Raw genomic sequence first — 14,710 nt, forward strand, 5'->3', positions numbered from 1 at the left:
ATGTATAACACTTCAAATAAGAATATGAACAACCTGCTGTAAGATGCGGTAAGATTGCCAATGAGACAACTCTCCACAAGAGACCAAATAAAACAGATGTTCCTTATGTTCTTCTAAAACCTGTACAATCATTTAATGATAATGCATGACCAGTATTTTATTCCTCTTGTATTCTATCTCACTGATCAAACATAAAGGCCCTCAAGTTGGTTTTCTGCACGACATCTTGTCAATGAAAACAAACAAAAAGATAGTTTCACATTATTTTATTTCAAGATATTTAATAACAAGAAACAAATCATTCTCATAAACAAAGTATCTGTACATAATCTACACTTGATTAGACATTATAAAGCAGTTATCTCCCTTTACAAGAGATTCACTCAGTTCAACTGCTAAGGAGTAGTTACCTCCCTTATACAAAATTTAGGTATACTTTAAAGACAAAATTTCAAATGTCAGAGGAATGTCCTTTCCTCACGTGATTGAAAATGGTATTTTTCCTAAATAAACCATTCTCATTTAAAAAATTTATCATAGTAACCATGGTAACATACACGGGGTTAAAAGAACTAATATTTCATCTAAACTCAATTTTGTTATTTTCATTTTACTAATGACCTCTTCTTGTTTTACTTGAAAAAGGTTAGGGTCAGAGGAAAATTGATACAATTTAGACCCTTCTATCATTTCTAGTTTTAACTTCTTATTAAAAGCCAGCCTGGTGAATGATTCAACTTTAATGCATTACTTATTTCAAACAAAGTAAAGAAAAATGTTATTAGCGCATGTAAAAATATTCTGAATATTCATAGTATCACTGAACCCCTGAACAGTGCATTAAATACTCTTTTTTTTTATAACTATATCTTTTGAAATGATAGCTATTTCTGTTTATTTTGTTAAATTGTAAATCTACAAAGTTAAATTAATTCTATTAACAATGACATATGAAAACAGTATAAAAAAAATACTTAAGTCCAAGACAAATTCAAACGCTATCAATAATCAGAACATTTGAAAAACAACTGCCATATTCCTGACTTGGTACAGGCATTTCCTTTGAGGAAAATGGTGGGTTAAGCCAGGCTTTATAGCTAGCTAAACCTCCCACTTATATAACAGTTGTTTGTACAATCACGACAATGTAGTATAATTGATGTTCTTTGAAAGGATGTTTAAAGGTTGTGTTTGTAGCAGTTTTTCGCTTTCTCTCTCTCAGAAGTAGTTAAAAAGTCTTCTGCAAGAATGCAATCTTTACCATGTTTTTCCTGAACAAATAATTGTTTGTGGTAGTAAAATCTAATCAATTCAATGTGGCCAGGGTTGAGATAGAAAGAAGATATGAAAGCGATAAACAAGTGGTGAAAATAACAGATGAGGAAAATGAGAATGAGAAAAGAACAGGTAACAAAGGAAAGTTCTTGCAAATATTACAAAAAAAACAAACCCCAAACTTTTACATACGATTAACTTCTACATAACTAAATTAATAAAACACAACTTTAAACATTATATAAATTCTGACATTGCAGTGTTACTTTCTAACAACAATGAAAATGTTTCAATCGTTTTTTTTTTGCGCTTTCAGCATTTTTGGGGTTATATTTAATTTTTCTTTGTGACACAAATTTGTGGAAAAAAGATGAAAAACTTGTATGTGTATAACTATCAATTGAAAAAAATAATAACATAAGAACTCAGTACATATATATAGTTTAAGATCTCATTTCAAAGAAAACAAATTTCTACAGTTATAACCCAAACCATGTAATATACATACAGCTGCAACATAATGGATTGAAAACAAGCTCCTTAGAGGCATAAAGGTCCTACTCATAAATGCCCTATAACTTATATAATGATTAACACATAAACAAAAAGTACACAGTCATCATCCATTCAAACACCAATGGTTTTTCTCCTTCTCTTTTGACTTTTTTCATCCATCTATTTCTTGCTTATAACATTCTCTCGTCATTCATCCATCTATTCCCCTTTTACCAACAAGCAGCAATTCACATTAGAACACAATTTATAGGTGGTAAAACACCATTATTATGTTTAAATTTTTATGGCATATGAAAAAGTAATGAAATTCATCCTCAACATCTACACAACATCTCACATCTCTAACTTATTCATTTTAGCGTGTCCTGTATTTTGAGGACATTGTCACACTTCCAAAGACATTTCCATGCACTAATCTACACAGTATCACAGCCCATTCAGTCATATAAAAATGCTACATCAATGTCAATCATTACTAATAATCATCATCATCATCATAACTGTCATTATTAGAAAACAAGTGGACCACAAGTTCATATGTTGACATCATTAATGCTGTGTTGGGTATCTGTCTAATCAACTGAGTACCCAATCCACGATACAGTCCACGGAATCCTTCCTCTTTACCTACAGTTACAAGAGTCTGAAAGAATGATTTGTACTTTGAACCTTCCTCACGAAGTCTTGTTCTTACCACTTCTGTAAGTAAAAAATAAAACAAGATTTCAATATCTATCAAAGATTTGATTAGCATGAAACACACATTCTTGGTTTTTTTTTACACTGATGCAGTATTATATGCTGAAATTGTAATTATAAATCTCCCATTTTGGTATTTTGATCAATAATTTAAATAAGTCAAAGGTAAAAATCTTAAACAAAGTTTATGTCTAAAGGTATTTCATTCTATTTTTTTTAAATGCATAATTTGTTTTAAATAAATATTTCAATCGCAAATTAACAAATAATACTAAAAGTCTGAAATGCTTCAGACATTGTCAGTGCTCAAATGACATCAGATATTGTCAGTGCTCAAATAACATCAGACATTGTCAGTGCTCAAATAACATCAGACATTGTCAGTGCTCAAATAACATGAATAATCTAACTTGCGTACATCAAGAAGCTAAATGTGTGTATTCAGAGTTTGTTTTGCAATATGAACTTAAAATTAAAGGCACATTTAGGAAATATTATGAATCAGAGTTATCCTCCTTTGCCTTTAATTGTACTTAAACCATTTTTTTTCTTCAATTAAAATAGTTTTTGACAATTATGTTTTCCCTGAGATCTACCCAGTTTTTAGTAGAGTTCCTGTTGCTCAACCATAAGTTTTTTATGTTCAGTTGTGAATACATGTACTATTAGGTCTTTTTCATTTTTTGTTTTTTTGCACATGACGTTGTGAATCTATTTTTGTGAATCTATTTTCGTCTTATGAGTTTGAATGTTCCTTTGATATTTTCACCTCTCTTTTACAAACATAAACATTGTTATCATTTAATTTGGACAATAATATAACAACTAATCATATTTAATATTCAGACCCTCAAGAATAGTTAATGACCAAAGAGAGAAAATAGTGGCACACAGTCGTAGGTGCAATTCTTACCATGAGGGTAAGCCACACATGTGGCACACGTCTTCGAAATAGCACCAGCAGCCATGAAACGGAGAAAATCTGTAGCAGAACGACTATCCTGTGATCCATTATACTCTAACATTCGAGCCTTTAACGCTTCATATATCACAAAATGAATTACTGTCTCGGTAACACCAAAATATGAAGCAGTAATTCCACGGTAAAATGCTTTCACACCTTCAGTCTGGTAAATGTTTTTGACACATTGTCTGCATGTTAAACTGTTGTCCTTCCTGGAAAAAAGATTATCATAAACTATAAAGTCGAACAAATTGCTTATATTTCTTATTTAATATTTGTGTGGTTTTGTTTTTTTTCAATGTGTACTATTTGTTGACACAGAAACTAACACCAGATATTGAGGACCACAGCTATCTGTCATAAGCTTTACCAAGTAGTCAATAGTACAAACTTTGTGCTCAAAACACAAAGTCCAGTATTAATGCTGAGTTCACACATAATTCAATTCGATTCGCATTAACTAATTCAAATTAGTTTAATTCGCATTCGAAACATTTTACGTCCTAACGTCAATTTTAATTCAAATTACAATGAGCGTCAAATTCGCTTTACTGTCCAAACGACGTTAACTTTTAATTCGAATTCACAAAAGCATTTTTCTAATGCTAATTATATATAATTGGAATTAGCCAATTCGAATTAATTTGAAATTTAACCAGATGCTCCACAGGGCGTAGCTTTATACGACCGCAGAGGTTGAACCCTGAACGGTTGGGGCAAGTATGGACACAACATTCAAGCTGGATTCAGCTCTAAATTTGGATTGTGATTAAATAGTTGACACAGCATAGGTTTCTGACACAGAATGAATGTGTTCTAATGAACTTAAAATTTTTGTTTTCTCTTAGAGCAATTCACTATGCTGTTGAATATTAATCCTCTCAAAACAAGAATGTGTCCTCAGTACACGAATGCCCCACTCACACTATCATTTTCCATGTTCAGTGGACCGTGAAATTGGGGTAAAAACTCTAATTTGGCATTAAAATTAGAAAGATCATATCATAGGGGACATGTGTACTAAGTTTGAAGTCTATTGGACTTAAACTTCATCAAAAACTACCTTGACCAAAAACTTTAACCTGAAGCGGGACAGACGGACGGACGAACGGACGGACGAACAAACTGACAGACGGACGGACACACAGACCAGAAAACATAATGCCCCTCTACTATCGTAGGTGGGGCATAAAAATGTTTGAAGAAATTTTCTTTTTTATTTATGAAATTTCAAATGAGAAAAATTGAACCCAATTTTTTTAATCACATCCCCCTTTCCCTTATTCCAAAACTAATCTCAATTAAAATTTCTAATGGAGTTTGCAACAATAACTACTCATTTAAATACATCATAAAATATTAAGATGTAAAAAAAACTGCTTGTTATCACTGAATGTTATTTATTATAATTTATCAGTTGGTAGTAAAAAGTGAATATACATTGTATATTGTATATAACAAAGATTTAAGTTGATTCTGGACAAAGAAAGATAACTCCAATTAAAAAAAAATCTTGCTATTGCACAATATTTTGCAATTAGATATTTCTTGCTTACTATTCTAGACAAAGAAAGATAACTCTAATTAAAAAAAAATTTGCTATTTCACAATATTGTGCAATTAGATATTTCTTGCCATTGCGCAATACTGTGCAATTGAAAAGACTTGCTATTGCACAATACTTAATATAATAATTTTAGATCCTGATTTGGACCAACTTGAAAACTGGGCCCATAATAAAAAATCTAAGTACATTTTTGGACTCAGCATATCAAAGAACCCCAAGATTTTAATTTTTGTTGAAATCAGACTAAGTTTAATTTTGGACCCTTTGGACTTTAGTGTAGACCAATTTGAAAACAGGACCAAAAATGAAGAATCTACATACACAGTTAGATTTGGTATATCAAAGAACCCCATTTATTCAATTTTTGATGAAATCAAACAAAGTTTAATTTTGGACCCCGATTTGGACCAACTTGAAAACTGGGCCAATAATCAAGAATCTAAGTACATTTTTAGATTCAGCATATCAAAGAACCTAACTGATTCATTTTTTGTCAAAATCAAACTAAGTTTAATTTTGGACCCTTTGGACCTTAATGTAGACCAATTTGAAAACGGGACCAAAAGTTAAGAATCTACATACACAGTCATGACAGTTAGATTCGGCATATCAAAGAACCCCAATTATTCAATTTTGATGAAATCAAACAAAGTTTAATTTTGGACCCTTTGGGCCCCTTATTCTGTTGGGACCAAAACTCCCAAAATCAATACCAACCTTCCTTTTATGGTCATAAACCTTGTGTTTAAAGGAGTAGGTCCGGTAAGGGCCTATTTTGGCCTCAAATTTCAGGTTCATCTAACGAAAGTTTTTGGACACTTTTTAAACACTTAAGTGTCTATTTCAATTGATTCGATTAGTTTATGTGACAGATTTTAACTGATTTAGTCATTAAAAACGCTCTGATTCAAGCTTAACTATGAAAATCTATCAAATATGCCAAAAAACGTCACTTTTCAGATGTTTTTTGTCAAAAATGAATGTGGCCGCATCCGTGTTCATCCTCAACCTTTATATATGTTTTGTATTATCATTAAATACAACTTACATTTCAATATTATGAATGAACACGAATGCGGCCACTTTCATTTTAGACGGAAACCGTCTAAAAATTGACCAAAATGCTGAAATTTTGAAGATTTCAGTAATTTAGCATGACTTAGTGATGCTAGAACGCAATATCTGTGCATTGTATCGTCAAAAACAGCGCATATTTATGTAGCAGAAGCATTTTACTTTCCAAAATATAGGTTAAAGATTACATTTTCACAATTTTCTAAAATTGCTATATTTTGGGGCCAAAAAGGGGTCTTAGTGAACCTACTCCTTTCATAGATTTCTATTTACTTATACTAACGTTATGGTGCGAAAACCAAGAAAAATGCTTATTTGGGTCCCTTTTTGGCCCCTAATTCCTAAACTGTTGGGACCTAAACTCCCAAAATCAATACCAACCTTCCTTTTGTAGTCTTTAACATTGTGTTTAAATTTCATTGATTTCTATTTACTTAAACTAAAGTTATTGTGTGAAAACCAAGAATAATGCTTATTTGGGCCCTTTTTTGGCCCCTAATTCCTAAACTGTTGAAACCTAAACTCCCAAAATCAATCCCAACCGTTCTTTTGTGGTCATAAACCTTGTGTCAAAATTTCATAGATTTCTATTAACTTAAACTAAAGTTATAGTGCGAAAACCAAGAAAATGCTTATTTGGGCCCTTTTTGGCCCCTAATTCCTAAAATGTTGGGACCAAAACTCCCAAAATCAATACCAACCTTCCTTTTGTGGTCATAAACCTTGTGTTAAAATTTCATAGATTTCCATTCACTTTTACTAAAGCTAGAGTGCGAAAACTAAAAGTATTCGGACGCCGGACGACGACGCAGACGACGACGCCAACGTGATAGCAATATACGACGAAAAATTTTTCAAATTTTGCGGTCGTATAAAAAGAAGAGTGTGTGAAAGCGATTTGCGAATTCGATTCGCATTCGATTCGAATTCAATTCGAATTAAATGTTGTTGTGGACGAGGCATTAGACTAGTTAAGTCTTGAGACATATTTAAGTTTTATGACTGTAATTTGTAAAATATATTTGCAATGCTTCATAAATAATCGTGTTCCTACTTTTTAATATTTTCAGAGTTATTCTGACCACTTAATAAAAGCTCATCTGAAAATGTTTGTTCTGAACACAGAAATTGGTAGCATACTATTTACATTTATACATACTTTGAATCTAGTTGAAGTCGTGTTTTGACGAACCAGATCGGGTTGGTGAGAGTACATGCAGTGAAACCTGAAAATGAAAACAAACAAACTGTATTGTCTGAAATAATCCAAATTCTTCCAACATGAAAATAACACTGCAATACCATTTTTTTTTAATGCAATTAAAATGTTTAGGGATTGATTATATATTTTTGGTGATAGATTAAGCACACATTTTTTTTTTAAATTTGTATGAAGATTGTAGGTTTATATTTATTCAACATAATTGCTTGACAATAAAAATTCTCACATTTTTCTTAAATATAAAGTTGTCAAAAATGGTTGTCCATGAAAAACAATAAACGAACAAACAAACAAACAAAAACAACAGTGAAAATCTAGAAATAATAATAATATATTGACCATTGAATTAAAAATAAAAAAACAGAATAATGAAGCCAAAAAAAAAAGAAGAAAGAAAGAAAAGTTTTTTTAAAGGTAAAGTGCAGTTCATGAATTACTTAATCAAGTTGGCCACTTTCATAATTTATCAAATGATAAAAGAAATAAAAGAAAAAGTCCTTTAAAATGAAGTTGTATTTCAAATTGGAAAAATTTTCAATGCAATATTTTTATCGTCAACCATTTATATAACACAAGGCCAGGTATTCTGGTCGGTAAATAGTGCAAATAATGATATGAGTCGGCAATTGTGCATACACAAATCACAAAATATTAAAATCAATAATTCAAATCCTTTCATTCACTGACAGATTGAATTGTCTGCTAGATACTCATACATTCTAGATTTCAAGCAATGTTTTTTTGTATGCTAAAACTGAATTTTCAGTCATCTGTTCGAGGGAAAAAACATTTTTTTTCAATTAGCCACAATTAATTTTTGAAAATAGCAATTTGAAATGCAGAAATATCCAAATCCTTTTTCACATATTCATTTTTTCTTTCTTCCTACATTACCTATTTTATTTAAAATTTTTTTGCACATGCATTCAAAATACCTTACATGAATATTAGTAATGAATTTATCGGGATGTTGTACGAGATTGTTTGATATGAATCATGCACATTCATGAGTTATGCCCCTTATTTATAGTTAAGCTTTTTAAAGCCTACTCAAGGATGACAATGCCATCTAGGCATTCCAGTTTATCTAGCTCTCTTTCTGTGACAACAATTCTTTCACCAAAAAAATTTTGTATTTCAATTTAAGGTGTCAAATACAACCAGTTCAAATTAAGCCTGCGACTTGCACCCGTTTTAAACACAAAATAAATATATATGCATCAACATATGCTAAATCAATGCAGATTGTTCATATTAATAAATTGTTCGTTGATCAACACAATACGAGCGGCTTTTCCACCATGAACGCACAAACAATCTCCATCCTGCGGCACGAATAAGGCTACAAAATTCACACACAGAGATATAACAATATTATATATATATAGATATATGTCACAATCTATAAATGGTTGAGTGTTTTGCAGGCATAAACTTGACCAGTTGTAAATAACACCAAAAATTGAAATTTCACAAAAAATGAATGTCTTACCCAACCAGTGTTCATGAAACACTGGTCAAGGATGTCTGAGCTATAAATAGCTTCCCCAAGTCTGTGCTATAAATAGCATTCAATGGATCACAGGTTTTTCCGGGATTCTTTCTGAAAAGACTTTTATTTAGGATTTCTGATGTTGCAGTCAAAACATTTTAAAACACAATTTCTAATGCATAGACATACAACTTTAAAGTTAAACAATGCTAATATTTCAATGAAATTCAAAGAGTTTTTTTTCTAACCTTCACAATGAATTTCTAGCATTTTTATATAATAAAATTTCAATTTATCATCATGATCATGTTTATGAAACAGAACATACATGTGACACACACTTTTTTTAATTGTGTTAATTTTGAACATTTTTTGTTACTTCCTACATTTTGTAGTAACAATCATGTGTATTTTTTCTTCTAAAATTGATTGATTTTACTTTATTATCCATGTTCCATTCTATTCTTCACATTGTCTCACCCGAAACATTTTGCCAATTATTTTTCATTGATATTTTTTCTGCTTTTTTTGGTTAAACACGAAAATTAAATATCAAATAGTGTTCTTGCCAAAGACTGATTTTTGTATCATGTGAAAGAAACACATATAAAGAATAAAATACAATCATTTTACGCTTTTGACAAATTTAAAACCAATGTCAATGTACATTGTATTGCAAATATTTTGCCTACTTGGATTTTTGTCACATTTGTAAATTTGAAAGACCCAGGTATCCTCCCCTTGCAAAAGATCATTAATCACACAAGAAGTTGTCTCAGCAATTAAACTGGTTGGTATCACAATGTGAAATGTAAATGCAGTTTAATTGGCATTGATAAACATGAAATATAGACTCCAACCCTTCAAGTGAATTTTACATGTACACAAAAATATGTTTTTACTTTACTCCTTTCAAAGTTACCATGTAGGACATGAAATAGGTATCCAATCTGCACCAAATTTGTTAGACACCACCACACATGGTTAAGAGTAGTTCAGTTAATTTATATTTCTTGTCCAAACTAATGTGATGGATGGACAGACAGACGGACAGGACATTACATACAATATTTTTCCCAATTAAATCATTTAAACCTGCATTAAAAGGTCACCATTGGAGCCATAGAAAACTGACATTTAAATTAGGTGCAAATGCATTGATATAACTACAGCCGCAACACTAATGATATGAGTTGCATTACCATGACAATATCATGAATATTAGACAATGAAAGTCTCTAAAAAGGTTAAACAAAGGAAAGCATTTTTTTTTAATTGTAAGTTGTTCCAAAGACTTTAATGTTTTCAAGAACATAGTTTGATCAATACTTTGAAAAACAGATAATACGATCAAAACTAAAAATGTCCTGAAATTCAGTTTAGAATGAAACCTGTGGGCTGAAAATGACTAACATCTAAAATTTACAAATTTAAAGAACACTAGTGCATACACTTTTGTATTTTGTAGTTTAAATAAAACAAGTAAATTTAATTTATTGTCTCTTAAAACTCAACCGATATTTGCCAATCCATCACAAGCAAGCAGCTGTCATACAACGTTTAATGCAAATTCTTGCTGTTGATTTTTGTGTTTTTTTTTAATTTGAGTTATCTCCCTTTGACCATAATTGGTACCAACCTGCAGTCACTGCTGAGCCAATATGGACTAGAGGAGTTTCTGGGTTCATAACTGTATTTAAATAATTCTTCATGTTGGCATAGGAGAAAAAATATATTGCCCTGAAAAAGAAAATAGAAATAAGGTTACATGTCATTCATGAATCCAACTAATGAATTATTGCAACAACAAATGACCCAAAAATATGAACATTATAATTTATTTTATATACATTTGTACATATATATGGAAATAGTATTTCTCTCTTTAAAAGCTTACAAGTTCATTTCAACTTTTTAATCAGGACTATGTCAATTTCCTAGATGTTTTTGATTATAGTTCTTTATCAAATTAAGTTGTTTTTTTGTGTGTAAATCCAAACTTTTAATAAGGTGACTGGACTAAGTTGATATTTTCTGGTTTTGTTTGGTTGTAATGGTCGTGATCTCAGCTAGTCATTGTAGCATAAGTTTACCTAACATGCCTAACATGACTTTTTATTAATTATATTCAACAAAATTTCTTATTATTAATGATGCATTTTTGGCCTATAAAAACAGCCTGATACTGAACTGAACCAGTATTTGCTGGAAATTACTGTCAACTTTTTAATTTAGTTTGTGAGTTAATCCTTCTATTAAAACATTATTAACCACAATAATAAAATGTGGTAAATCGTACATACAGAGTACATAGTTATTCATTTTTTGATTAATCAAAATCATTGGCCTGGTCTATATGGATATTTTATCAACCTAAGCTGTTTGGCCTCTTTTTTTTAAAATGTGTTGAAGGTAGATTCAATGTATAAATGTGGTCTATTTTAAGTTTAAAGAATTGGTATATAATCTTAAACTTAGTAACCTGCATTTAATGTAAATATTGCTTTTAAAACAAATTTATTCAATTCAAATCTGTTTAATCTATTAGTAAGGCAGACAAAATAATAAATTGATACATGTATTATACTAAACATGGTTACTAGATAAATTCAAACCCATGGATCTGACCTACTAGCACAATTTTCGACTACAAATTTACCTTAGTCAAGTACAGGTAAACCCATTTAAACAATATCTACATGTATTTGGGGAATTGGGACTGAAGATCTTTTGCTGATTAGACAATAATTAATCAGACTGTTTAAGGGTTAAATTACTAAACAAACTCATTGTTCGTATATTCCAGATTGGACTAGTTAACAGCAAATGCATGGTTGGGTTTAATAGGCTTGTCATTTTTAAGTACATGTATTTTGTTTTCAAAAAATTCTTGCCAAGTAGCCAGACATTTGGTACAATTAATAGTATTATCAGGTCAGTAAACAAGTTGACTAACTACAATCAAATTTACAATTCATTGGGCACGTGATCTTTCAAACTCTGCCAAATTAGCCATTATTTCACCCACACCATTTAATGGAAAAATTCTACCCTGGACAATGGCCAAAGTTGATGTTTGGTTTTGTTTACTGTAAGTGCATATCAATAATGACGTGTAAAACCGAACCCTTGTCAACACAGATGTTTATATTTTTCAATCCTGGTTTTTAATTTCTAAAAAAGACAAACAACTTTATATTTCATATAAAAAAGGATCTCAAACCAGCAATTTTAATATGTACCTGATCATCTATATGATAAAGGCGATACTGCACAAATAACTAATAAATATTTTGAATTATAAAAGTCTTCAGATTTGCACATCAGAACATGCTTTTTAAAATATAACATGTATAAGGTGATTAATTTTTTATTATAATATATAATAACATAAATTTTTTTCATTCATACCATAATTTCAAAAGTATATAATTTGCAAAGTTAAGGATATATCATAGTATAAAAATAAACCTGATTTTACGGCCAATTTAATTAAATAAAATTGAGAATGGAAATAGGGAATGTGCCTAAGAGACAACAACCCGACCATAGAAAAAAACAACAGCAGAAGGTCACCAACAGGTCTTCAATGTAGCGAGAAATTCCTGCACCCAGATGTGTTTAGTTCCGATGCAAAGACCCTATAAGTGAATCAATATTAACGCCAAAATATGCAATCTTTAATGACTTGACAACAGTATCGTAACTATATCCCTTCTTAATAAGTCTATTCAAAGGTTTTGTTAGTTTTTGAGGTGAATACTGACACCTTTAATTTGTGCTTTATAAAGAATATTTCCATAAAAAATTGGATGTGAAATACCTGAACGTATAAGAAGTCTGCATGTTTACGAATGATGTCCTTATACTGATGATAAAAATTAGTAAATGTTTTGACTAGTTGTTTTGACTGTTCATTTTTTTGTTGCAACATAACATGTTAGATATAACATTAAGATAATGGTAAATATATTTATTAGCTATTTATATACACAGGGTCATACCCTCATAATAGTATTAATCAGTTAATTAGCTCATCATAATATCTGCACCGATAACATTCCAACATGACATGCATCAGTTAGAATTAAGTGAAGGTCATATATGTTTTTTGCTTATCTTGTTCAAAATAAACCAAAGACGTGTACATGTTATTGTATCATATTCATAGATGATTCAGGGACTGGAAAAATACTGCACAAAATACTGCACAAGTGTGATGCATGATCCGACCAACCACAAAGGATGTACATTGTACATGTGTCTCTCCGCACAATGTACAGTTGTCAGTTCACATGGTCGTGATGGTCATGACTTTATGAAAAATTGGAAAAGTGGTTTTTCAGAGTAAATTCTGGAAAATCTTTTTTTTATGACATCTTGATCTTTCATTTATTAATGTATATATCTGTATTAGAAATATCCAAAATGAAAATGCATGCCACAATTTTCCCTTTATCTCCATATCTCTTGATAGTGTTTGTTTCACTGAAAGTCTAGCATGTCCTTAGAATGTCCCCATTTTAATAAATCTTTAAATTAGAAGGCTTAATATAGTCATATAGTAGTACTTCTCCCCTTCATTTTAAACATGTAAATCTAAACTGTCATTAGCCAAATAATTATGAAACATGTTTATATCTGATTTCAGTATTTTTTCATTTTTCTCTTTGTACTGTTTTCTCTCTTTCACTGAATGCGGCTATAGCTTTGCTTTAAAGTCCATGTCCCCTCTTTTTAAATCTTGAATTAAACATGTTAAACTTAATAAAAGTCAAATAATTGTAAACCAGGTTAATTAAGTTTATTAAACCTTTGCACCAGGTAAGTCTCCATTAAACTAATTATTCTATTTATAAAGTAATTTAAATGTATATATAATATATACACGTTGTATGGTAGTCAACCCATAATTTCCATTCACTGTGTTCATTCATTAGTGGAAAATTCCCACAAACCAAAACATATGATATGTATGAAGAGGAGTTGTAAAAAAATTCCTTCCCGTCATTAATTGCATGTACAATGAAAAATTGGCCATGGTTCATTTTTGGTAAATAAATATGACCTACATTTTTTTGGTAAAAACTTGAATACAAGTCAGATATAAATTAATCATTCATTCATTGTGCACTTAACATTTGAATGCATGTCTGTATTATAAATGCAATTAATTGAAAACTTCTAAAAGTACATTTGTAAGTAATAAAGGCTTTTCAGTACTTTTCTATTCTATTGAATTTGAAAACTTTGTGAGGTAAAACTAAATGTGGACTAAAAATTTCCCCTTATACTGTGACCACAGCTTGTCAATGACAGTGAGAGGTTGGAAAACGAACAGGACTTTAACCTATGTACATGCACAGCTTCAGTTAACTCAGTGATGGTGAAATTCTGATGAGGTCCAAAAGTCCTGATGGTGCCTTTATTAATGAAATTAAAAATTTGAAGTAAAAGATAAATTTGTGGTTACCATGGTTACAGAAATATGCAATATGGTAAAATCAAGTTTTAATTTCGTAAAAAAGGCCCTTTATTAAAATTTGTCAATACATTTCTACATGAGGCATAACTTTCATGAAAAAATGATGAAGGGGTAAACAAATTAAAATTTCAGAAAATTGCCAAATAAAATTTAGTCTTTGAAACAATGCTTATTCCATGTTCAAAATCTGATGAAACTATGTCAACATTATAAATACTGAAGCATTACACATATTCTTAGCCGTTCAAGTACTTTGTAAGTGAAATACTCTTGAGCAACTAAGATAATGACTGAAAACTTTACATTCATTTTCAGGACAATAACGAAAAAGCAACAAGTACAAAAAATGTACTACTTATTTCAAGGTTTAATACTGTGTAACACTAATCTAGTTTATCTACAGACTTTAATCTTGT

The 14,710-nt window shown here is 30.5% G+C and overlaps 1 protein-coding gene across 1 annotated transcript in view; it reads right to left on the reverse strand.

The window, feature by feature from the left end:
- Positions 1-251: 251 nt before the first annotated feature.
- Positions 252-14,710, reverse strand: part of LOC139501698 (solute carrier family 25 member 36-like) — a 28,981-nt gene continuing 14,522 nt past the window's right edge. The window contains exons 5-8 of the mRNA XM_071290845.1: positions 10,449-10,549; positions 7,255-7,321; positions 3,404-3,666; positions 252-2,490 (exon numbers count right to left, since the gene is read on the reverse strand). Coding sequence (XP_071146946.1) covers positions 2,267-2,490; positions 3,404-3,666; positions 7,255-7,321; positions 10,449-10,549 — 655 coding nt within the window. The 3' untranslated portion in view covers positions 252-2,266. The remainder of the gene's footprint in view (positions 2,491-3,403; positions 3,667-7,254; positions 7,322-10,448; positions 10,550-14,710) is intronic.

This window comes from Mytilus edulis, chromosome 13 (genome assembly GCF_963676685.1).
Source record: "Mytilus edulis chromosome 13, xbMytEdul2.2, whole genome shotgun sequence".
Classification (NCBI taxonomy): Eukaryota; Metazoa; Mollusca; class Bivalvia; order Mytilida; family Mytilidae; genus Mytilus; species Mytilus edulis.